The sequence below is a fragment of the Kogia breviceps genome, chromosome 17 (assembly GCF_026419965.1).
Source record: "Kogia breviceps isolate mKogBre1 chromosome 17, mKogBre1 haplotype 1, whole genome shotgun sequence".
Classification (NCBI taxonomy): Eukaryota; Metazoa; Chordata; class Mammalia; order Artiodactyla; family Physeteridae; genus Kogia; species Kogia breviceps.
Genome location: NC_081326.1, coordinates 12574804 through 12599988, shown reverse-complemented (window position 1 = coordinate 12599988; position 25185 = coordinate 12574804). Strand labels below are relative to the sequence as shown.

The 25185-nt window shown below is 38.2% G+C and overlaps 1 protein-coding gene across 3 annotated transcripts in view; it reads right to left on the bottom strand.

The window, feature by feature from the left end:
- Positions 1-25185, bottom strand: part of PREX2 (phosphatidylinositol-3,4,5-trisphosphate dependent Rac exchange factor 2) — a 286917-nt gene that overhangs the window by 154533 nt on the left and 107199 nt on the right. For all 3 annotated transcript variants that reach the window (XM_067017094.1, XM_059042584.2, XM_067017095.1), the window contains exons 8-14: positions 23516-23619; positions 19064-19213; positions 16011-16155; positions 11920-12020; positions 5605-5708; positions 4848-4897; positions 2210-2285 (exon numbers count right to left, since the gene is read on the bottom strand). In XM_067017094.1, the coding sequence (XP_066873195.1) occupies positions 2210-2285; positions 4848-4897; positions 5605-5708; positions 11920-12020; positions 16011-16155; positions 19064-19213; positions 23516-23619 (730 nt within the window). The remainder of the gene's footprint in view (positions 1-2209; positions 2286-4847; positions 4898-5604; positions 5709-11919; positions 12021-16010; positions 16156-19063; positions 19214-23515; positions 23620-25185) is intronic.

Sequence of the window (25185 nt, the reverse complement as noted above, 5' to 3'; positions counted from 1 at the left end):
TGTCCTAATCTGAAGCTAGAGTTAATCAGGTCTGATACGTACATTTGGATATGCTTTATGCTATCAGAATCATAAAGCTTAAGTGACAGAGAAGAGCTGACATATACAGCTAGTCCAGTAAGCAGAAAACAGTTGTGAAAATAAAATCTGGAGAGATTAAGTGACTCAATCAAGTTTGCATAACTGCTTATCAGCAGAACTGTCATCAGACACCAGATTACCTGAATCCCAGTCCATTTCAATTTCTATTACGTACAATTTCTACAGACGTTATCATAACAGACCACTAAGAAAACCTGAAGAAAAAAAGAATTGCAACTTGGTCTGTTTTTTGAGCAACTTCACACTTGGAAAATAAAAGTGCCAAAAAGGAAAAAAAAAAAAAAGTTGATAACTGACTTCCTGAGTTAGAACTTTAAATATTTATTCAACATCAGCTTTTGCTTCAAAAAAACTTTCTTCAGTTTTCTCGTATAATCAACATATAGTACAAGAATTCATGTGAATTCTGTAACAGTTTAATTTCTAGGTGAAATTCCAACTCTGTTACCAAATATAGAACCAATCCCAATGACACACACTGACCATAGTGTTATAAAAGGCTCTCACACTAGTAAACCCACTGGACATAGGAATTTGGGTTTTATCGAAAAAGAACTGTTTGGCTTAATCTAAGATCTTAATTTCTAGATAAAATAAATCTAAGTGCCATAAAATGAAAAAATAGGTGGTCTTGGATAGTGTAGAATATTAAAAATAAAAATCTCAAAATGTATGTGCACAGATGAATCAAATGTGAATTCAACGTTAATATTTGAAACAAAAAAATAAACATTTCTAGGACTGAGCATCAAATGTTATTATCCACTTGCAACAAAGGAGGCAGGCTAATTTCTTCAATAACAGAAAAGTAAATTGACTCAAATATCCAAATGTAATGACAACATTTCAACCAAGCAATATCCCCTTTCTCAAAATAGTAAGTTCTGTCAAAGTAGATATCAGTTTTCTTAGCCTTTTTTTTAATCCCTGGAAAACATTTGACTATTTATTACTTGATCTAGTACAATAAAACATTTAAATAAATTTATATTTGAGTATCTATTATGATGGGCTAGATGCCTTGAGTTGCAAATAACATTTTCTCAATACCAGCTATCAGCTCCCACATTCTAAGAAGCAGAACAATAATCACAACAAATTTTGTACCTTCCTACTTACAGCGTATGCAGATGGACACTATTTTGGTTTTTTTTTGTGGGGGGAGTGAAGCTTGAGAGTGGGCCAGTGGGGAGGGGTAAATATTTTGTGATGTTGTCTACCTATGGGCTTATAAAGTTTACAAGCTGCATTAGGAGGACAAGCATTACCATTAGCATGAAAAGTAGGGCAGACCTCAGTTGCAAAAGCTTCTAGCCATACACATAGGGCAATACGTAAATGATACACCTTATTGCATTCACCCATTCACCCTCCCCTGTTCATGCTAATTGGAAATTTCAATCCATTTCAGAGAAGTAAAGTTTATATTATCAAAACATAATTATTATCTAACAGAGAAGAAGGCACAGGGAGATTAGAATAACCTGCTAGGACTAAAAACCAGATACTTTAAAACAAATCAGTGAACAAAACATACAAGTAATTTTAGTACATGCACATTTATTTAAATTATACTTCGTTTTTTTTGATGGATCTCAGATGATATTTTTGAATCAAGAAACATCTTCCTCTTGAAAGACAATATCGCATAAAAATTAAGTCTGGGGTCTACCCTGGTGGCGCAGTGGTTGAGAGTCCGCCTGCCGATGCAGGGGACACGGGTTCGTGCCCCCGTCCGGGAAGATCCCACGTGCCGCGGAGCGGCTGGGCCCGTGAGCCATGGCCACTGAGCCTGCGCGTCCGGAGCCTGCGCTCCGCAACGGGAGAGGCCACAACAGTGAGAGGCCCGCGTACCACACACACACACACACACACACACACACACACACACACACACACACACACACACACACACACTTAAGTCTGGGACTCTGAAGTCAGGTGATCCAGGTTCAAATCCTAACTCTGCTTCATTTTAGCTGTATGAACTTGGTCAAGTTATTTCACTGTCTCATTGGCAAGTGGGGAGTTTTAAAAAGTACCTAAATCACCTCAAAGTCTAAAGCAGCAATGAACGTAACTCAGCAACTTCTATTTGTCTATTTACCTGTGCAATTAACCAGTCTATCAGCTTGTTGGCCATAACCACAGATTTGTAGGTTCTTAAGTGGTAATCTTTATCTCTATAAAAGAAAGAGAAAGCAAAAACACTAAGCAAGAGGATAAGTAACCACAAGGAACCATTCCATTTCGTATCAGTGTGCAACAGAGACGTGTACTCAATGTAATTTGAATCGACTGTCCCACTTATGTGTAAATAAGACAGCTTTCCAAGGTGTACACACCTGAAAACTCCCTTCACCAGCTCACACCAGGAGAAGAAACCCACAAGGATACCAAAACAGGACATTTCTTCTTTCACATTTTCCTATATCCAAACTGACTGTTAATGCTATGTTACCTGGTAATAACTTGGCTAGAAATACAATAGCTCATTAGTAAAAGAATAATAAAATAGAATTCCCTCCCTCTGAATCAAGATAGAGTCTACGAAAAAATCTCCTCAAAATATGGAAAATAAAGCAACCCCTTGAATTTCTGCTCCTGAGTTCTCCAGGAAGGCAGGATGTGCCCCGGAGGATTATTCATTAAGCTCAGCTGTAGCCGGAGACCTCAGGCCTGTCCTGAGGGAAACACTCTGAGAACCTCGCCATTCATTTTGTCTGATCAGAGGATGGACCCAGGCAGCCCAGGAATCCTGGCTCTCCACAGCAGGCTCTCCTTTCTGCAGACCTCCCAGTTCTGAGAAACGTTTCAAAGTCTAGTTAGATACCAGCAAAGTGCTCATGACCAGAACAAGGCCCCAAGGCTGGAAACCTATAATTCATTTACTTTGCAGGCCTGGATCAAAATGGAATGAGAAAACGACAGTCTTTTCAAAATGTCAAAAAAATCCAAACTGCAATCAACTTGGCGTGACAGATAATTATTGGCTATATTCATGGTTCTTTAGCTTCTGTCAGTAGTTTGCAATTAATATTGACATCATTTCATCCATTTTCATAAAGAGCTCCCTGAAACACGATTGAAATTTCTGAGGTCAAAAGTGAATGCACTAGTTAGCCAGTAATCAAGAGCAGATTTTTAAGAATCTTTTTAAATCTACCTCCCTAATTCTGATACCTCATCACCCATTTCATCTTGGTTTCCGTAAGTGTCAATAAGAAGGACAAGGTAGTCTTTTATAGACCACATGTGGGTCTGTGGATTCTTCACCCAAGCCATTTTTCTTTTCATAAGCTGAGTTCACACATGACTATCGTACATTCCATCTGTTTTATGGGTTTTATTCTCGTAAATTTACCTTGGACAACTCATAAACCATTGTCATTTCTAGCCAAAGAACAATTCCTTCTTATCAGCTCTTTCAGAATGTAACTTTCTCGATAAGAAATCCCACATGGCTAAAATATATTTTCAGAACACATTTTCTCACATGTGAAACCTACATATACATACACATGCGGCATGAAAAAATTATCCAGTATCGTTTTCTATTAGTTTAGCAGAAAAAAACCTTAAGTATCCATGCGCTGTTAAGTAACCATCTTTTAGCATTACGTTATCCAACATATTTACAGAGCGCCTGTGCCAGGAATATAGCAGAGAATCAACAAATGTTGGTTCCTTTCACCTCCTTCTACTTTGTGAAGCCTGCGTGTGAAAATGGACAGGGCATTTTCAGGAGTAATAGGTAAAATTCTGTTTTCTCCTTCAGGACCTGCAGTGTGGGCATTCCAACACTTATCAGCAACTTTTGGAATCTTTTTTTTTTAAACTCTGTGTTTCCTTGGAATCGGTAACCAGAGTGAAAAATAGAAACACTGTCCATCGAACGTTTGGATTCTATAGCCACGACTGAAAAGCCTCTATATTCATTTTAGAAATAGTATGTCCATTTTTTTGTTCTGAAAAATATGTTTTAGTCAATAAACTCCAAATGATATCTGGCCATCTGAAATTAGTTTTACATTACATTACATCCTACCAGTTAGTGTATACCTGTGCATATTACAAAAGTACTGATGATCTCTATTAGTAATCATAACACAGAACTCAAAGTTTTCTGCTGTTTTTCTAAAGAGATAGACTGAAAATGTATCCTGATTTCTCTTTAAAAACAAAAAGGTATCTCTTCAGAAGTTAAAACATGGTACAGAAAAAAAATGAGAAAATTATAATTATTAATTCCAAATCAATTCTTAATTTTCAAGTGCAAAATTTTTTCTTTGGATAAAAGACGATTAAAAGAAAATATTGTGAAATAAAATACATATCCAAGATTTGATTATACAGTCTAATGAAAAAAATTACTAGACAAGTAACCATAATGGTAAATATTTATAGTAAACAGTATTTTGAAATCCTCTACCAACCAGTCAACTATTATTTATTAAATATTAACTGAAGGTGGATCATTTCAAAATCAAGCCTGTAATTTACTATGAATTAATGGCAAATAATAATTTTAGAAATCAGAATAAAAAGAGTAGAAGAAACTGTAAAATTAGAGCCTCAGAAAATTCAGAAGTATTTTCAGATAAATTGTGACTTAATCTTTAAAAGTAAAATTTTCACTTTGGGAAGAAAAACAAAATAAGTTAAGTTCCACCTTAATAACATTTATCTAATATGCAATATAAATATTTCCATTTTACCTCCCAGAACTTAGAAACTAGACTCACCTTATCACTGGAGTAAATAGACTATGAAGACGGCAATATAATCGTACGCCCTATTGTAAAATAAAAATACGTCAAAAGCAAGTAAGATCACTCAAAGGACAAACCAATGAAATTTTGAATAAAATAGATTCACTGTCAACATGCTGAAATCATTACCCTATTATTCAAACGTTACATTACATCATAAAAATAATATAACTTAAATCTTTAAAAACAGGATTAAATTGTGCTATGAATTTTTCATATACATATGACATATACAAACACAGAGGCCTTTTAAAACTATTTTCTTAAAATATAAAATTTCGAGATATAATGTAAACAGAATATAAATCTATGCAGTGGTCCATCATACTACTTGATCATTACATGTCAATATAAATTTTGTCAAGTGTACAAAGAAAACTGATATTACGTAAATTTTATGTATTTGTCTTTTTGTTGAATTTATTCAAGTATCATGACCACTTGTTGCTACATGTGAAACAGTTTTCAACAGATATGATCTTCTGAGTTATGCAATTGCACTATTCCCTTTTAGAATTAGATAAAGAGAATAAAAACAATGATCTAACATTCTAATTCTTATAATAGCAAGAAAAAAATCGAGAGGCTTGCTTACATACGTCATGTAAAAATTTTCTACACCAGCAGAATTATTGTAAGTCTCTCTACAGCATTTTATCTTGTTGAAGATAAGAAGATAACGACAACACGAATTCTTTTATTGATAAAAGGTCATGGGAGAGGTTGTTACCTTTGAAATCACATCCTGCATCTCATTTCTTGGATAAAAGGTTCCATCATCATAGCGAAATCTATATAACATCTGTTCTGGTTTGAATTGATGTTTATCCGTAACTAAGAACATAAGAACAGTGTATTAAAATCCTGACCATCTAAAAACCGGCAGATAAAAAACATATTCCCAAATACTGAAACTTTTAGTTTTATCAAAAGCTTTTGTCTTCCTAACATAGTGATGCTAATCCAGTATTTTGATAGTAAGATTCATGATAAGATTTTGTTGTATAATATAGTTACAACTTCCATGTAATGACTGAAGAACTAAATTAAGGTTAGCCACATTTAGGTAGCATAGTGTATGCATCTGTGCGTGTGCGTAGTGATTTACACTTAAATAAATAGACGAGTTTGTGTTTTCTATTTCTTCACGATGCCACAAAGTCAAGCAAAAAGCGCCCTTCGAATAGCAGATACTCCAACTAGTGAGTGATAATTTGATTCTCAGCCCCAGGAGTGAATTTTAGCATTTATCTGTCTTATCCCATAGCGATCAGGCCAAGACCACACATATACCAATCTTGACCATTTATCCTGTGTTTAGATCTTCAGAGTAGATTAGATAACTTCAGTATGTGACTGATTCCAAAATTTTAACAGTTCTCTTACACTGACAAATGCTTTTCTTACACGTCACTTAATTTTTTTTTTTCCTCAGTGGAAAATGAGAGTGGTCATCCTTCACTTCCATCCTTAAGATAAGATTTTCCATTCATAAAGACTCCTACTAAACTTTCTCTCAAGTTTCCTTTTTTTCTAGGTAGGCTGATTAAAAAAAATAACTGTTCTAGAAAGGAAAAACCTCAAATTAAATCTCAAAGAGTTTACATTTAAATGTTTTCTTTAGGGGGAATGAAAAATTTGCAGAAGAGATAATTTGTTGCAATGGGCTCTATTTTCATGATTGCATAGAAGACTTTGATCTTTACTTTTTGCTAAAAATGTAGAAGGGGGAGAAAAATCTGTCAGAATTAATTCTCATGAACTACATTGGTGAATCCAGAAGAAAGCTAAGAGACTTGTAAAACACACACACACACACACACACACACACACACACACACGCATATGCAAAATTTCAGCAATTTCACCCTCATCTATCCAAACCAAATGCATGGCTTGCAGCCATAAAACTGAGACAGGCTTGCTGCCAAAAAGGGATAGACAACACAACTTTTGGCATCTTTTTTCCAGATTAAGCCAAAAAGAAAAAAAAGCATATGTGAAAGAAAAATAAAATCGGAAGAAATATTTTGAAATCCTACGGCATGTTTCAAGACCAGTTATTTATTTCTCCTATGCAATCTACCTATTCCCATTTGTATCGCTTAAGATTCATTGAAATAATTTATTATATTGATGTTCCAAAATTCAAGGAAAGTTGGGCCCAAAGGTATCTTGCCACAATAAAACAAGTGGTGGTTCAACCTATTCAAAATGGAATGCTTCACTGTAAGGTAAACTCTTGTGACTTTGCTGATGAATCTTGGGCTAATCTGCAACTCTAGGCTGTTGCCTTGGAAAAAACAGTGAATAGTTCCGCATACAAATCCACTCCCCCAACTTCTCGAGCATGGAAAATGGGTTTATGAGCTGATGAGAAAGGTTGCCGAATGACATCTTTTAAACAACTCTGTGATGCTGGAGATTACCAGGGATGTACTGATAAATGATGAACAGCTTGCTCTCTAGTGTTGTGGAAGAAGAAGCACTGATGTGTACCATTCGCCAGTTTCCACGGTATCAAATACTCCCACACTGGACAATTTCCAGCCATCAAAATAAAGTCACTGAACACAGAATGAGATGTGCAGTGACACATTATTATTTAGTATTTCCATCATACAAAAATAATAGACATAAGTAACACCAAGACCATAGATAACAATAAAATGTAGTAAAATAGTTAGGAAGTGATGAGTTCTAAGGATATATTACCTTTGTTTGTAATATAATTTAGGAACTGATATGTTTATATAATTTAATTTTAATAATAGCTGTGCTTAACTACAAGCTTGCAATTTTTTTAAACATTTAGTCACCAGCTCTCTAGAGCTCTGACCGGCCAACTTCAGCACACCACTGGCTATAATGAATGAGCTCTCTGAATTCCCACATAAGCATTTATAATGTAAATGATAAAGCCAGACAAGAAGAACATTATCAACGTATCACAGAGAAAGCATATGCTGCCTCAACCCAAGAATCCCCAGTACAGCAAGGCTTTGCCTCTGATGAAGTTCTCAACAATATTTGCCATGTGAATAATAGCATTAACAGTCAACTTTCTTTTTTTGCTGGCTCTTTATAAAACAGATGGCTCATTCAACTTTATTTTAGGAATTCTATTTTCACTAAAATGCAGCTGGAACCACATACTAATGAAACTAGCCTGCTTGGCTCATATTTCTTCATTCTAATAAAATTATTAATGTGAAATTGCATAATATGTCCTCTTATCCTCGGCCTGGGAGAATCTCTATTAGTTAACTTTGGACACTAAAAAAGAAAAGGTTATTTCCAGCAACAAAAGTTCTGTATACCAAATCGGACATTACAACCGATCAGGTCCTGATAACAGTAATAGCACAGGCCACTAAAATCAAACTGTGACCAACAGGACTTTTAATAGAGAGTACTCAGTGCTAAATTTCTCAGAAAAAGAGTTAAGTAGGTTATAAATATCATTGTTCAAAAAGATTTCAATTCTTTTAAGTTAAATAATCAAAGTGTTCTTGAATTTTAAATTTCAGAATAAATTTTAATACAGAATTTATCTACTACTTTCTTTTCAAAATTGTATTACTGGAAAAAGGTGGTGTCTGAGGAAGGGGAGGAAAGTTGATTAGGACTGAAATTCTGATATCCATTCCAAAAAAAAAAAAAAATCTTACGCTGTTGAATTTTTCTCTTTGAAGAGGAGGCAATTAAAATATTTTGAGACATATGTTAACAAAATAAGTAAGGGTGGTTCTCTCTGTGATTCCTTCCAGATCTTTCAGCAGTCCTGAACTGAAAAGGTCAGACTCTAGAGTACTGTGCTCATGAAGACATTGACTAAATATTATTCCAACTCCACTTTGTACTAACTTAAAATTGACTTGAATGTGTCTGCCTAGTTATGCATGTCTTCAGGGAAAGTAACAACAGTTTTGTAACTGTAAAGTAATAGTTGTCTTCCATTTTCAGAACATAGTTCATTAAGTAAACAAGCAACTCTTCCTCATACAATTGCTGGATCACCTGTGTTGAAAGATGAAACCAGGAGTGGATGGATGACTTGGAAATAATCTTACAGCTCCTCTGAAAGGAGAGCCTCTCCTTGCGCCCTGACCTTTCCAGCTTTGGGAATAAAGCCGCTCTAATATCCTGTTATCTGTTACAAGGTACCTCATAGTCAAAAAGGAAAACACTGTGACAAACTTAGCATAGCTCTTTCTAAAATATAGTTGAGTAATCCCATAGAAGTACAAAAACGTACATATCCATAATTTTTTAAGCAATTTAACAGCAGCGTCTATTGTTGACAGATAACTTTAAGACCATTTTTTTCTGTTATTTCTAATTCAGAAAAGACTAAAATGACTCAAATTAACAACAGAAGTCACAATAACCTCAACTAAAAACAGAAATGTTAAAAGTGATTTTTGTGACTATTATATGCTGATATCATTGTACAACATTAACAAATATATATAATGATTACTCTGTCTTTCATATGATTTCATAGATCTTATATTGACCCAGGAGCTAAGCGTCAGGGGCAGAAATTGGGTATTTTTTTTCCAAATTGGTTTAGCTTTTGTTTTTCCTGCGTATGCATCTACAGGACACTTCTAGGAGCCTCCTGCAGCCAAGGGTGACCACATATCTGAGTTGTGCCCACGGACATGTGCACGAAAGTGATGCACAATGGGAAGGGTACAAACCCATTTAAAACGAACAAGAAACTCCACCCTTCCTTCAAGGTGACCTTTAGGAGCACTGTCTTTAAAGATGGCTGAGCTTCTGTCAGGCACCGAAACCCTGCATGGAGCAGGGTGCCACTACCTCATCCTCCACCACCGACTGAACTGTACATGAGTGACAACTTAGCTTCTATAATGTAAGCCACTGTATTGGGGAGGTTTATTTGTTACAGCAGCTAGTGTTAACCAATACAGTTTTCCTTCTCAATAGTCCTTGCAAAAAATTAGTTCTCCCACCCTAGCAGATATCTGTCTTGTCTGAAAAGAAATATTCCAGCAGCTGGATTTCTTGATGGACAAGGTAAAAAGATGGGCTTAAAACTATTAGACCGTAAGAAAAAAAGGGTTGAGGGTTCATATTTACATACCTTCAAGTACCTAGCATAATATCTTACATGTAGAATGAAGGAAAGAATCAGTAAGGAAAGGAGTAAATAAAAGGTATCCATGGGCAGATTTTCCCTTCCTTGCTCTATTGGTAATAAACAGGCCCTGGAAGTACACAGTCTGAATGGGAAAAGAATAGTCACTTCTGAAGGTCCATGATTGTATACAAAACCTCTTTACATGCCACCTACTTCAGCTTTAATAATTGCAGGATAAAACAAATACAGTCCATTCTTGTCCCAAATATATACTTGGTCATGGGGTTAGAAGAAGGGAAAGAGGAGCATAAGGAGGAAAGCCATCTAGCTCAATATCTTTTCATTTTTACTTATAAGATACTGGATGACGCTTCTTAGCATACTAGATGCTAAATGGTGTTTTAATGGCATTAATGAACCAAGTACAAAATCATATACAATTTATCAACATTATCTGTTTGCTCAAAATATAATTATTCATTTATTCACTCACTCAGCAAATAATTTTTTAAGCACCTATATGTGCTGGGCATTCTAGGTGTTTGCTGTATATTAACACACAAGGCTCCTGTTCTCACGGTGCTTATATTTTGACTGCAGTCTAGAGTAGGGATGGGAGATAAAGAGAGAAATATTAAACAAAGAAACAAAACAACATGATAATTTCAGAGAGTGATAAGTAGTACATGAAGAAAATTTCAAAAATTTAAAAAGTAGTTTATTGGAATAATGGGACTGGGTAGGATTCTAAAAGGCACAGTGTCATGGAAGATGAGTCATAGTACAGAGACTTTTGTCGTTTCATTCACTGCTGTGTCTCCAGCACCTAGAAAGGTCACTGGCATATACTAGGAATTAATAAGCAATTGTTGATTGAGAACAGCAAGAGTAAAGATCTTAAATGGGGAGTCATCTTGGAGTGTTCAAAGAAGAGACAGAAGGTCAGGGTGGCCACAGTGTAACGAGTTAGGTACAGCACTATGTGATAACTCAGAGAGGCAGTTGGGGCCCTATCATGTAGGGTCTTGTGGGCCATGGTAAGAGATTTAGGTAAGATGTCTGGACTTTAAGTTTCATGAGAAGCTAGTAGATGCCTGTAAGCAGGAGAATGCCTGAATCTTATATATGTCTTAAAAGGTCTCTTCAGCCATTACCTGGGGAGTGTTCTATGGGGATGGAGGACAAATGTGGAAGCAAGGACAGAGAAGGTGGTGACTGGGAAGGGGGTGAAGATCCTGGAAGGGAGAGCAGTGGTCTGATTAGAGACCTGTTTGGTGGTAGGGCTTACAGGGCTTGATGGCATGAAGGAGGAAAAAGGAATGCCAGGGGATTCCTATCTGGGTAGATGGTGGTACATTATATTGGTAGCGTCTACTGTGGTGGGGAAAAATTTGGAGGATTTAGTTTGTTTTCACCTAATTTAGAAAAAAAAAAAGAACATCAAAATTTAGAAAAAAAATTTAGAAATCTTTATTTAGAAAAAAAATGAACTCACTCTAATTTAGAAAAAAATAATTTAGAAAAAAAAATGAACATCAAAACACCACAGCCAAATATCCATATTTATTCATAGTTCCCTGCCTTTTTCTCCTCTCCCACATTCTGCATTAGAAATCCTTCAAGCTTTTATTCTTAGTCCCATGATCACTGCTTTCTTGCATCCCAAATACTCTAGTTAGAACTAGACGTTCCTTCCTCTTCAGTCCCACACCACTTACCTGGAATTCTTGTTGGAATTGTCCGTTTCAAGTTAAATATATCACCATAAACCTATACTCCCTGAAACAATATTCTATATAGATGAGGTACTCAAAGATGTTGGAAAAAACATAAGCATCCTATAATGTGGAGAAGTATTATAAACTAAACTGATCAATGCAATGAAGATACATGTAATTTGTGGATAAATAAATAGGTGATTAATAAAACAATTACCATGGTGGATGATTCCGTTTTCTAACAATGCTTGTCCCAAGTGAACACCTTCCTCAGGCCTGTGAATCTCCCCAATTTCCAACAGCCATGACACAAATTCACTGCAACAGAAATCCAATGAAGAAGTTAAATCATTAATTTTTTTCCCCCCAGGAAGTCTATCCTTACCATGCATTTATCAAGCAGCTATGAAAGGAGTCTCAAAATATAAAGGAATGCTTGCAGTGCATTTCACATACAGTTTTGTCACATATGTAAGGCCCACAGATATAAACTGGAATCTATTCTAGAAAACTCATGTCCATACATTCAGACTTACCTAAGCTATACTTAGTAACTATTCAACTTATTTAGACCTTCAGTAAACACAAAGGGAAAATGCTAAAGTAGCTTTAACTATAGGTTATTATGCACATAAAAGCAAATTTGGGACGAAAGAGAAACAACAGATCCTAAAGACAGCTAAACGACAGAACTAGATAGAGTCATAATGACTTAATATAAGACATAAACTGTCATGAAAGTAGCTTTCCACGCACAAAGAACCAGTGGGTCTGAAACTCCAAGAGGGCAGACAAAATTGAACTGCATGCCCTGTGTGGTAGACAGACTTCTAAAGATATTCTCCCAACCCCCTATCAGGAATCCTACCCCTTGGTTTGTCAATCAAATTCTAACCTAGGGAGCCCTGTGAACGGATTGGCATATGTAATTAAAATCCCATATCAGCTGTCCTTAAAATATGGAAATGATCCACGTGGGCCTGACCTGATCAGTTGAACCCTCTGAAGCAGCGTTTTCTCAGGCTGGTGGCACAAGAGGAAGTGAGAACAAGTAAAAGCACAGGAAAGATTCAATGTGCCACTGCTGGCTTTGCAGCAAGAGAGGGGTCATATGCCAAGGAATATAGACAACCTCTAACGGAGAGCAGCCCTGGCCAATGGCCAGCATGGAGACGGGGGCCTCACGCTTACAACTACAAACGATTAAGTTCTGCCAACAACCTGAATGTGCTGGAAAGTGGATCCTTCCTCAAACGCTCAAGATTAAGAGCCTGGCCCCTGCTCTGCCAACACCACGATTTTGCCCTTGTGAGACCCTTAGCACAGAACCTGGTCTAACTCACCTGGACCTCTGACCTACAGAAATACAGGCTAATACATGGGCATTGTTTTTAAGGCACTACATATATGGTAATTTGTTTTGCAGCAACAGAAAACTGATACACACCAAAAGACATAGAAAAGTCTGACTACCTTGTTTTCAAAGTTTTAAATTACTTGGTAAATTCATTGTTATATCTAAACTGTCATCCGTAAGGAATACTCCAACATGGAACCATCCGTCAGAACTGTCTCTCGCACACATCTGCTGTGGCTGAGAAAGGCCACTGAGGACCACAGCCCACATCTTTCAGCATTTCGGGAGAGGATGGGGGGCCCCAGCATCTCAGACAAGAGAGGTGATGTTTTGTAACACTTAGGAGAGCTTCAGCTCAGTACTGATTTTTTTTTTTTTATGGCCACGTGGTATCATTAAGAGAACACTAAATACAGAGACTTATTACAATAAAATATTTAATCATGCTCATGTTTAAACAGCTAACATTCGAACTCTTACATTAACTAATGAATATATTTTAGAATGGTTTTATTTTTTGCACAGAGGCCAGAGAAGCAAAGCTATGCAAAGTGTCAGGAAATTACTTTTCCATTTATTTCAAAACTAAGAGCGACACATATGGCAAAGCCAAATAACCAAGGGATACGGAAATTCAAAAATGGATGTCTAGTCTACAGTGCACATTTTAAGGCAGAAGAAGTTGTTAAAGTTCTTTATATGCTTCTAGTAAATAAGAGCCGTCCAAAAGAAGAAATAAAAGTAAAGTAGAATATAGTATAGCGGTTAAGATCATGTACTTTGCAATAAAACAACCTGGATTCAAATCCTGTTTCTGCCTCTACCAGCTGTGTGACGTTGGGTTAGTAAATGTAGCTCTCTGAGCCTCAGGTTTTTTCCTCAGTGACACAGAGTTAATAAGACTATCAACCCTATAGTGCTGTCCTGGAGTTAAACGTAACAGTGTGGGTAAAGGGTTAATAAAAACCCCTTCTCCTTCAATAAGGACAAATTTGACCCTGGGTTAGCTTCCTAGCTCTGCTTCCCTAGAAACCTGATGAAGGTCAGGTGTCAGCCGTGTCACCAGGCAGCACTGCTTGTGGCAAAAATGGCTCCTGATGGCTCAACTCCGTACTTATATGGTGAGAAGCCATAGCCTGGTGTGACTCTCTTGTAAGTGGGCACGTGACCCGGGGACCCTGGAAGTTATGCCCATGAAGCTGTTACGAGAAAGAGAGTCTTCTTTGCAACAGGCGACTGAGAAACCAAGAGGGGGAGGGGGCTCACAGCTGCTCTTCCCCTTGCACAAGAACCTTCACTTGGGGGCACAGCCAACACAAGCAACTCTAGCTTGCTGGCAGCTGTGTGTCCTGCTGGGAGGACCACCCCACTGAAGAAGAGGCCCCCTGCTGCCCTGAAAGCACTGGGTTTCCTGGCCCGTATTCTAACGGGGTTGGGATTGCTGTGGCCTATGGTGAGCTTGTGTGCCTGCAAGACTAGTTAAGAAGAGATGCTAAAACATAATGAAAACTGCTGCTATGTTACATATGAAAGTTAAGAGAGTAAATCCTAAGAGTCAGCACAGGGAAAAAAAATGCTTTTCTATTTCTTTAACTTTGTATCTAGATGAGATGATGGATGTTACACCTACAGTTACTGTGGTGAACCTTTCATGATGTGTGCAAGTCGAATCACTATGCTGCACACCTTAAACTTACACAGTGCTGTATGTCAACTGTATCTCAATAAAACTGCAAGAAAAGAAGAAAACACAAGACGTTCTGGTAGGTATTACAGGTAAGCACTACAATCATTTCCACTGTTAGAGAGGAAAGAGAAATTCAACTCTCCCCAATCTCTCAACTAGCCAGTGGCAGGACCAGACTTGAGTGCGGACAGTCTGATTGTATAGTCTGGCCTATGAACTACCTCTCCGGTCTACTTTTTTTTTTTTTTTTTTTTTTTTTCGCTGTACGCGGGCCTCTCACTGCTGTGGCCTCTCCCGTTGCGGAGCACAGGCTCCGGACGCGCAGGCTCAGCGGCCATGGCTCACGGGCCCAGCTGCTCCGCGGCATGTGGGATCCTCCCGGACCGGGGCACGAACCCGCGTCCCCTGCATCGGCAGGCGGACTCTCAACCACTGCGCCACCAGGGAAGCCCCCAGTCTACTTTTATAGTGTTGACACTGGCATTCACTAGCTGTATGTACGTGGGCTAGCCACACTCCCTGATCACTGGTTTCTGAATCTTTAAAAAATATAAGGTCTTTAACTCCTAAGTATGTATTGGAGGATTGGAAATACTTATCGGAAGAAGCCGGCACAAAGCCTGCCCTCAGCAGAGCTACCTGAAGGCACCCACCCCTGCCCTCCAGCTCCGCCTGCTTAACCCACCAGGGATTCCCGCTTGCAGCCGTGCAGCCGGCTACAGAAACCAAAGGACACACAATCCATCTGCTCTGGGCTGAACAACCAAGCGACCTCCTTGCCTGTTCCTCTGTGCCTGGCCCCTCGCGTGACCCACTTGTTCAGACTCTCCATCTATATCCCTTCATCCTTAGCCCAGCTGTCTGAATTCTGAATTAATTGGTGGTGTAGACTGTGTGTCCTTCAGTGTAACTGACTCTCAGGCCCTGTATTCATGTCCTTGCCGGACTCTGTCCCTACAGGCAAACCTGCCCGCCCGCCCGCCCCTGCCTGACCCCAACCTCTGCTTCACCCCTGAAACACAGTATATCAAAGTTACTGAAGTCGTGGATGAATGGACGAAGGCCTTAACTTTTCTGGTCAGGATTCCGGGCTCTATGTCCACTCCCTCATCCCGCTATGGCCCAGGAAATGCTGATAGTAAAGAAAGATTCAAAAACACTTAGGAGAATATTTTTTAGAGAAAAATGAGTAACTAAAAGGAAGTTAACACACGAGATCATGAAAATATGAAAGGAATACATGCATCCAGACTACCAACCCTACCTTCCAAGAAAGCATTTAGGGAACGTAGTCAGTTTTCTTTTTCTGTCTTTGATCAGATTTCCTTGTTTGCACATCATTTTATAAAGTTTCTCACCCTGTTCAGAGATCATTACCCAGGTGTCTTGCTCCATTCCTAATTTTAAACCTATGGAAAATGAAACACAGGACAGGTAACTGAAAAAGTCTCTTCATTCGTTCATGCCTTCGTTAAACAAACATTCATTGTGTGTCTACCACGTGCTGGGGGCTGTGGATACAGAGCTCCTTTGACAGGGCCCTGGTTGTCAAGAAGCTCGTGGGGTACCAGGGAGACAGTCAAGGCAAGATGCCCGGGGCCATATGGCACCTTTGGGCAAACTGTGCCCCAGAGGCACACAGTTTGGCCAGTGGAGGAAGAGCAGCTGTATCTCAGACACTACTGAATCCCTTCTGTAGGACTAGATCAGCACAGCTGGACACCGTGGCCCTGGAGACAGCCTTAGAGGGAAGACTGCTACAGCAGAGCCATATTCAGAGAACTTCGCCTCTATCTGAGAAACAACAGGAAAAGTTTCACAGAAGGGCTGTGTTTGAATGCACAGGATTTCCAGGGAAAGAAAGTATTCACGAGGGCCTCTGAGGGAAGCAGCACGGAGCCCTGGGTTTCAGGTGACAGGACAGGAGGCGGATGGAGGGGTGAGCAGCGCCCATACTCAACTGCAGTCTCAGCGTATTTCATTCCTTCGGTACTGGGAGAACATCTATGTGTTTTAACCAGAGGGAGGGGGAAGGCAGAGAAACGAAGGAAAGGAAGTTTTGTTGCTTTGGAAACAAAGCTCAGAGGACAGTGTAGGGAACAAACTGAAAGCGGGAGGGTTCAAAAAGAGGGAGACAATTAGGAGGGACCCGCCAAAGCTCAGGTAAGTACGCTCAAGTCTCTGTAAACAGTAGCAGGTTTGGATTTTCAGGTGGAGCCCAGGGGTCAGCTGATGAAGTGAGCATGGAGCTCCAGAGAGACGACAGGGCTGGACATGAAGACTGAGAACCTGGCAGTGCAGAGTAGAAGTTAATCTGATGGGAAGAGACGACGCAGAGCAGGCAAGGAGGTTTAGAGGTGACCAGTGCCAAAGGGGAAATCCTGGGAACACTGACAATCAGCAAATGGGACTGATGAAGAACTGTGGCAGAAGAAGAAGAGATTCTTGGATTATTTTTAGTCTTCTAGCTACTAAATTCCTTACTAAAACTTTATTCTTTACTATGGAGAAGCCATTAACCTTGGTCAGTAATAGTGAATAAGAATAGAGCCTGTTAACATAAGCAGAGTTATAGAATGTCCTTTCTTTCTTCCTTTTTTTCCTTTTCTTTCTTTCTTTTTTTTTTTGGTCTTAGGGGTATTTATATGCATAGCCATTCTGAGAAGAGTCAAGGTTCAACTTGATGAAATTCAATTTACCTTCTAAATGATTTGTTATGCTATTTGAATTGACTGCTAGATTCAACAAATCTTAAAGAGGCAATTATGCATTCATGATCTCTGTTTTAAATTTTTCTGTCTGGTTCTTCATCTAAGATCAATCAAAGGAGTAAGTATTTTTAAATGTTTTGGAGATACTTATAAAAAGGTATGCTATGAATATTTTAATCAAGGTAGAAACTTTCTACACCCTTCATGGGGAAATACCTAAAGATGGAGGAAGCAGCTCTTTCTGTTCCAAAATTTTGTCACCATTGAGATATTTTATATCTAGATCTCTGAGAAAAGGAATAAACACTGTCACGTTTCTCATCAATTATTTGGTAAAGAAAATAGTAGTTATACAAGCATTTCTATTTCCTAGCTGAATTACAGAAATATGAGTACTTGCAGATAAACTTCATACAACTGAGTATCACCAGACCAAATACTGTTTGCAAACCTTGATAAAAACACGAAGTGAATTTGAGCCAGGCCTCCTTGTGTGAACAAGCTCCTTACTGAGTTACATTACGTTCAGTGGCATTGAAACAATATTAAAAAGTTAATATTCATCCAAATTGCCTTATTTTATAATTAGAATACCAAAATATGTGGCCTAGGAATTTTCAGTGTACTGTTAAATATACAGGGAGCAATTGTTGCAGGCCCCACAGCACTGCATTATATTATTAAAGCATGTTTCTTAAAGGAAAACTCTATAATGATGCTTTAGAAGTGGCAAGAATAAAGTGCAAAGAAAACGGAACAAATTTTTTTTTTTTTTTTTTTTTTTTTTTTTGCGGTATGCGGGCCTCTCACTGTTGTGGCCTCTCCCGTTGCGGAGCACAGGCTCCGGACGCACAGGCTCAGCGGCCATGGTTCACGGGCTTAGTTGCTCCGCGGCACGTGGGATCTTCCCGGACCGGGGCACGAACCCGTGTCCCCTGCATGGGCAGGTGGATTCTCAACCACTGCGCCACCAGGGAAGCCCGAAAACGGAACAAATTTTAAAGCAGGTGAAACTATTTGCTGTAAATTGAATGTCTGTGTGCCCCCAAATTCCATATGTTGAATCCTAATGCCCAATGTGATGGCATTAGGAGGTAGGGTCTTTGGGGATTAGCTAATGAGGGTGGAGTCCTCATGAATGGGATTTGTGCCCTTATTAAGGAGACCCCAGAGAGCCTTCATCCCTTCTGCTAGGTGAGGACACAGTGAGAAGATGGCCACCCATGAACCAGGAAACAGGCCTCACTGGATACTGAATTTTGGCCTTCCCAGCCTCCAGAACTGTGAGAAATGAATTTCTGTTGTTTATAAGCCACTCAGTCTAGGGTAATCTGTTACAGTAGCCTCAGTAGACTAAGACACTATTTAAAAGACACCACTAGCCACTATATAATTATTTTGGTAACTGTATAAGGTTTTCTTTTACTTTATTTCAGTAACAACATTGGAAGTATTCAAAAAGTATTTTAGCCTGTCCTTGCATCACATAGTTAATCTAAGTGAACATCAGACACCATCTACTTTCTCATAACTTTTGCCCATTTTCTGCTTTCTTGTTAAATCCGAACCTTCACAAAGTATAATAATGTCCAATTCATACACCCACCTTTCCGCCGTTCTCTTTCTTTCAAAATAGCTTCAAACCATTCATGTTTCTCTTCAGGTGTTTTTGCCATACACACAAACCATTTATTTTTGGCTGTGTTATGTATCTTCCACCCATTAACAACAATGTGTCCACTGCTGTGGAAGTCAGCTGAAAATTAATAGGTAAAGGTGCATGAACAGATATAATATATATTCGAGTAATGCAATCACTCAGAAAAGGTCCAAAACCACTGAATTCTTCAAAATACATTTCCTTTATACATGTGTATTGAAGACCATACAAATTTTAAAAATTGAAGAAACATTTATATATTAAATGCAGTCAGACCTCAATAATGGAACATTTCTAACTCACAACATTAACATATTACAGGAAATTAACCACCCAAACTCATTAACATTCCTTTCCTCAATGTCCAAAAATGTTGTTCAAGTTCCTAAAGCAATAAAACATTTTTTTAAAGATTTTTTAAAATGTGGACCATTTCAAAAGTCCACATAAAAAGAATTTATTGCATTTGTTACAATGCTGCTTCTGTTTTATGAAAGAAAAAATTCTTCTTTGAGTGTGAATTCACACTTAATTGTCTTTTTTCTAGATCTCACCATAATTTTGGCTAAACTGACATCCTGGATTTGAAAATGTCATCAGCAAACCCTTTCTGGCAGCTCCCTACCTAACGGCAGGCAGAGAATAGACATTAATTGTAACCAGCCTTTACTGGCATGAGAGTAAAGCAAAGATTTCAAGACAGAAACACATACGACAAATGCCTGAATCAGCATCTGCATCAATTAAAGTGACATCTTCCATCGTCTCCCCCAAGAGACACTACGAAGCTATGGTGGATTATAGGAGGTAAGCCGGAGAATATAAAAGGTCGTGGCACTACACCTGTTTTTGTTTGTTTGTTTCTTTTGATCTATTTTATATGCTAAGTTCTGAGTAGAGGAAGACATGGTTCGGTACTCATTCTCCCAAAATCTGGTTCTCATAGTCTTTTAGCTCCAAAATCACTATAAATTATCTGTGAACAGGATGTTCCAAAAATGCATTATCGAATGATTCTGTCTAGGTGGGGGAGAGGGCTACTTGAAAACTTCCAGGTGACGTCTGAGCCAGGATAGGATTATATTATATATATATCATATATTAGTTAGATATTCTTCTAGCCATAATCTCATGAATACTCAATAACAATTTCTGTTAATACAGAGATTTAACCTGACAGAGGATTTTCCCTTTTAAAGAAATTACCATCTGTTTTTAAAAGGAATTTTTGTACTTTTCTTCTTACCTTTACATATTTAATTCATATTCACAATGCATACAAAATAGCAGAACCTAATAATACACGTCAGATAAGCAGCATTGGAATTAGTAAGGTAATAAAAATTATTATTGTAGTTCCTAATCAGACCACCATCCCTCCTTAATATCTATAAAAATAACCAATTGAGAATTTAGGATAAATTGCTGGAAAAAAAGATCAAATTATACGTGTTTCCACACCTCCCTCCCGCAAACTGTCACCTTACAAGGCCAGTATCACAAACAAGAACAAGCTGTTCAGATTCTCTCCCCTCTTCAAAAACCAGGCAAAGATTGCTAAGTGAATCGTAACACTGCAGCTTAAAAGATCCCACATTCCCACTAGCGTTATTACCCCGTTACCCATACTCTAGACAAAGAAAACCACAAGAGCCACATGCACAGCCTGCAGTAATAAAACATCAGACTTACTTTAAAATAAGCATAATGTATTCCATCCACAGAACATAGGGGAACTCAAGTTCAAGTGTCAAACTCACCAGAGTGATGCTTCTGACCTTGTAGAGTATGTGCCCTGGGCAAGCCACCTCTGTAACCTTCCTTTTCTCCTGGGATGACTTGAGCCTGGCACTGCCCTCTTCACACCCCGCTGACTTTTCCTCCAATATTTTTCATTAGCAGCCATTTCTTAGCTCAAAAGCCTTGGGTAGCTCACCACTGAATCAAGTCAACACATGTAGGCTTGTTTTCGAGATTCTCCCTAGACCGACTCCACCCTACTAGCCAACTCCATTTCCCACTCCGTTCCAATGTGTTCCCACCACTCTTCTTGTCTGCTGCTTTCCTTCTTGTCCTGAGAATATTCATGTGTCCCCCAAGCCAAGGCTCTCATCAAGCTATCCTGCTCTACGCTCTGCCTCATGGACCCTTACTTCTCTTTAATAGGTACCCACATATTCCAGGAAGCCTTGCCTGACCACTCCAGCCTGTGCATTCAAACTTCCCTTGGAAACTGTACAACTGAAGTCAGAACCGGCATGTGATGCACATGGCCACTGTTTCATGTACAAAGAGCAAGGTCGTTAGCTGACTATAAAATCTACTATCTCAAATAACAGATTAATTGTTGTATCAATATAAGGTTTTCAAAGAACAGCTGTGTCACCTAATAATTTACAATGAAAGGATAATGTTCCTTTTTAACATTTATGTGCTAGCTGTTTTCTATCATGACAATTTTAAAAACATAAGCAATTTAAAACATGTATACACACATGTGTATATATATGTATGCACACACATATATGTAATACATACAACAGACCTCAAAATGTAGTATAAGTATTTTGTAATGATATCATAGTTACTAAATTATCAATGTTGTACAAAATAAGCAATTTATTTTCATTTATTTCAAAAGACAGTGATAGATAAACAGCTTCATAACTTTAATCATAGTACCTATCTTAATATCTTCATTTAACAAAATAAGGATTAAACTTATCTATAAAGAACACCCTCATTAAAGATCACAGAAAAGTCCAACAATGCCTTTCCTTAAGTAGGAATTTTAAAATATTTTTTGAATGAAAGAACAAATAATCTATTCACTGCCAGTAAACACAGAAATCTGTATGTTTCAATGGATCTAAAATATTAATTTTATAGGAAGTGTCAAGAAGAAATGGAATTAAAACTGTCATTCATTAAGTGTGGAATATCCAAGTTCAAAAGTCTCTAGTCACTGACTTAAAAAAAAAAGAAAAATCCAAGAGGCAGCCCTGAACAAGTCACTAATTATTTTGAAGCTATCCAGTTTGCAAATTCCTTACTCTTAATTCTGCAAAGCTTTATACAATGAGATGGGGTTTTTCCAAAACTGATACAACTAACTATAAATCTCATGGAATAGTCTGGTATCCTTTCAATAACTTGCATTTTAATAAGATGAACAATAGCCAAGTATTGTATTGTTAGGCTAGAAAACAGAAGAAACCGACAGAATGCATTATTTAGAACATCAAGAAATTGGTGTCTAAATAATGTATTTAACCTGAATTCTGGTGATCAACAGTGGAAATGCATACATTTCTAAGAGAAATTTTTAAAATTACAATAACACTCACATTATAAGTATTTAATGTTGAGAAAATTATTTTTTAGAATAAATGTTTGATTTTGTCAAACAATAAAAGAACATTTTTCTGGCATCCAAAATAACACATGACATTATTTATGGGGAAAAAAATGTTTCTAATTTTTTCTTTTAAAACTAAAGAGTAGCTTCTCCATTGACCTTTTTAAGTTCCCAAAACACTGCCTCAAATTAATAACACTGAAAATTTAAGTGTATCAGAAAACAGCTATTATATTCTCGGGACTCTTTTCAACATTGTAACGTTATGCCACTTTTTTTTTTTTTTTTTTTTTTTGTGGTACGCGGGCCTCTCACTGCTGTGGCCTCTCCCGTTGCGGAGCACAGGCTCCGGACGCGCAGGCTCAGCGGCCATGGCTCACGGGCCCAGCCGCTCCGCGGCATGTGGGATCTTCCCGGATCGGGGCACGAACCCGTGTCCCCTGCGTCGGCAGGCGGACTCCCAACCACCGCGCCACCAGGGAAGCCCAAGAATTTCCATCTTACCCAATTCAAATTTGACTACTGCATTGCAATCTATAGTTTGTCCAACACTGCACTCCAGACCACATTTTCTAGAGGTCAAACATTCTCGCCCTCTGTCCAACCACACAAATAAACTAGTTGTCAGGACAGAATACAAATGATCTGGTGCTACTTTTTGAATGGCTTTCCAAGCCTGTACCATGAAAAGTCATTCTAGGAGGTTCAGTGCTTTCCTACGATAGCTCTTAAGCTGGACAATTTTAATAGCATCACGATCAAACAAATATGGACATTATGGACATTACTACTACTTTATGACACTCCCAGCTATTTTTGTATCTCTGTGTTTATGCTAGGGTTTAACATGTTTCAGCCGAATATAATTTTCCACTTTATAAGAGTCCTCCTCTCCCTTATCTTGCCTTTTTCCTGTGACTGCTCTACCTAACAAAGCATTTCTAAGCTGAAATTCACTGCAAATGAATTATTCAAGTGAAAAGTCGCCTTACAAGGGAGTTTATTACTGGCATTCCATTTTAAATCTGCCCACCACTTACCTGTGCCGTCATCCACATTCTCCACCTCCATCACCTCTGTGTTGATCCGGCCACGAAACACATACCGATGTCCATCGGTAGATGCTTTGCTGTTCTTCAACCGTCTTACAATTGAATGAAATCACAAAAACTTGGTTACTAAACTTAGTGCAAAACAGTGTTAAAGCAATAATTCTTTGAAAAAGAGATACCAATTATGGCGAGCTGCGTCTGACCAGCAGAATAACAGTCACCACACGCTAGATTCTTCTCGTATCACACTTTATTGGAGTACAGCTTGGTTAGAGAAAGATGGAAGGAAGACCCCGCAGCCGTAACGGCAGCTGCCTATATAAGATTCGGGGTACTGTGCAAGTCTCTGACTGGTTCATATCGAAGGCATAATTACACGTCGCCTTCGGACTGGTTACTGCTCTAAAACCTTGTTAGCATATCTCAACGCATGCGCACTGGCTACAGGATGGATGACTCAGCTTTTTCTACCCTGCTTTGCGGCAACGCTTTGCCGCGCCCCACAACCAATTCAGTCAATAATATCACATGTTAGGCTCTTGGTATTTTTTTGTGTCCTCCCATTCATAACAGCACAGGTTGCTCTATAAGATGTGACTTGTATGCTATTTTTTAAAATAAACTGAAGCTGTAGGCTAAGGACAACATACAGGTAGGAGGGTAAATATGTGCTTTCGCTCAATACATGACATCGAAGATGCCTAATCAAACTCTGACAGACACTAAACGTCGGTTATTTACAATTTCATTTGATTTATTTCACCTTCATTGCTCATTTTTTCAGTAACCAGCCAGTAATTCCCATTTTTTCAATCCCTGGTGAAATTCAGTTAATACTTATGATCCTTCTTCAAAGAAATTTGACTGTGCTGGAGGTTATTAAGCATTATCTAGCCATAAAATATTTCCCTATATTGTTTTCATGATATGATAACTGTATACTTGAGGGATAAGTCTCTCAATACATTTATAATCCTTCATAAAGATCTTATTTATTTTTAAAATACTCCCAAACATTTCAAAATATTGTGTATGGTACCAGCCTTTAATCTTAAAACCTATGCAACACAAAGTAAAAAAAAAAAAAAAATTCAGGTTTACAGATGAACATTTGTAATCATGAATTAGGCAGTTATGCATATTTATACTTGAATCATTGAACACTCGGGGATAATGTTTTCAAAACTGGGTTTCTTAAATATATGAAATTAAAGAGGAAAGATTCTAAGAAATAATTCAAGAAGATTAAGTAATACCTACTCATTCAAGAGACTTCAGGTGACCTGAACTATTCAATTTGACTCATTGACAAAAGTCTGCTAACAATTGAATATACTGAAATAATTATTAATGTATTGTGTGACACAGACACACCGAGCAAAAGTTAAGATGTCAAGTACATTAAAGCAATGCTCCCTTCCGTCCTGTCCTTTGCATTTGGCACCTGCCCTGGAGTGAAAGAGGAAGGTGAAGGGAGGGGACTCTCAAGATGCTATCATGCTCCCTGAGTTCCTTTAGAAAAGAGAGCATATTCCAGCTTACATGTCCTAAACCCTCATCAAAACTTCATAATCCTTCATCACCACTAAACAAAACTCAATTGATGAATCTGACTGACGGTCTGACAGCCCCAGGCCTTCACCATCTTGCACGTCCAT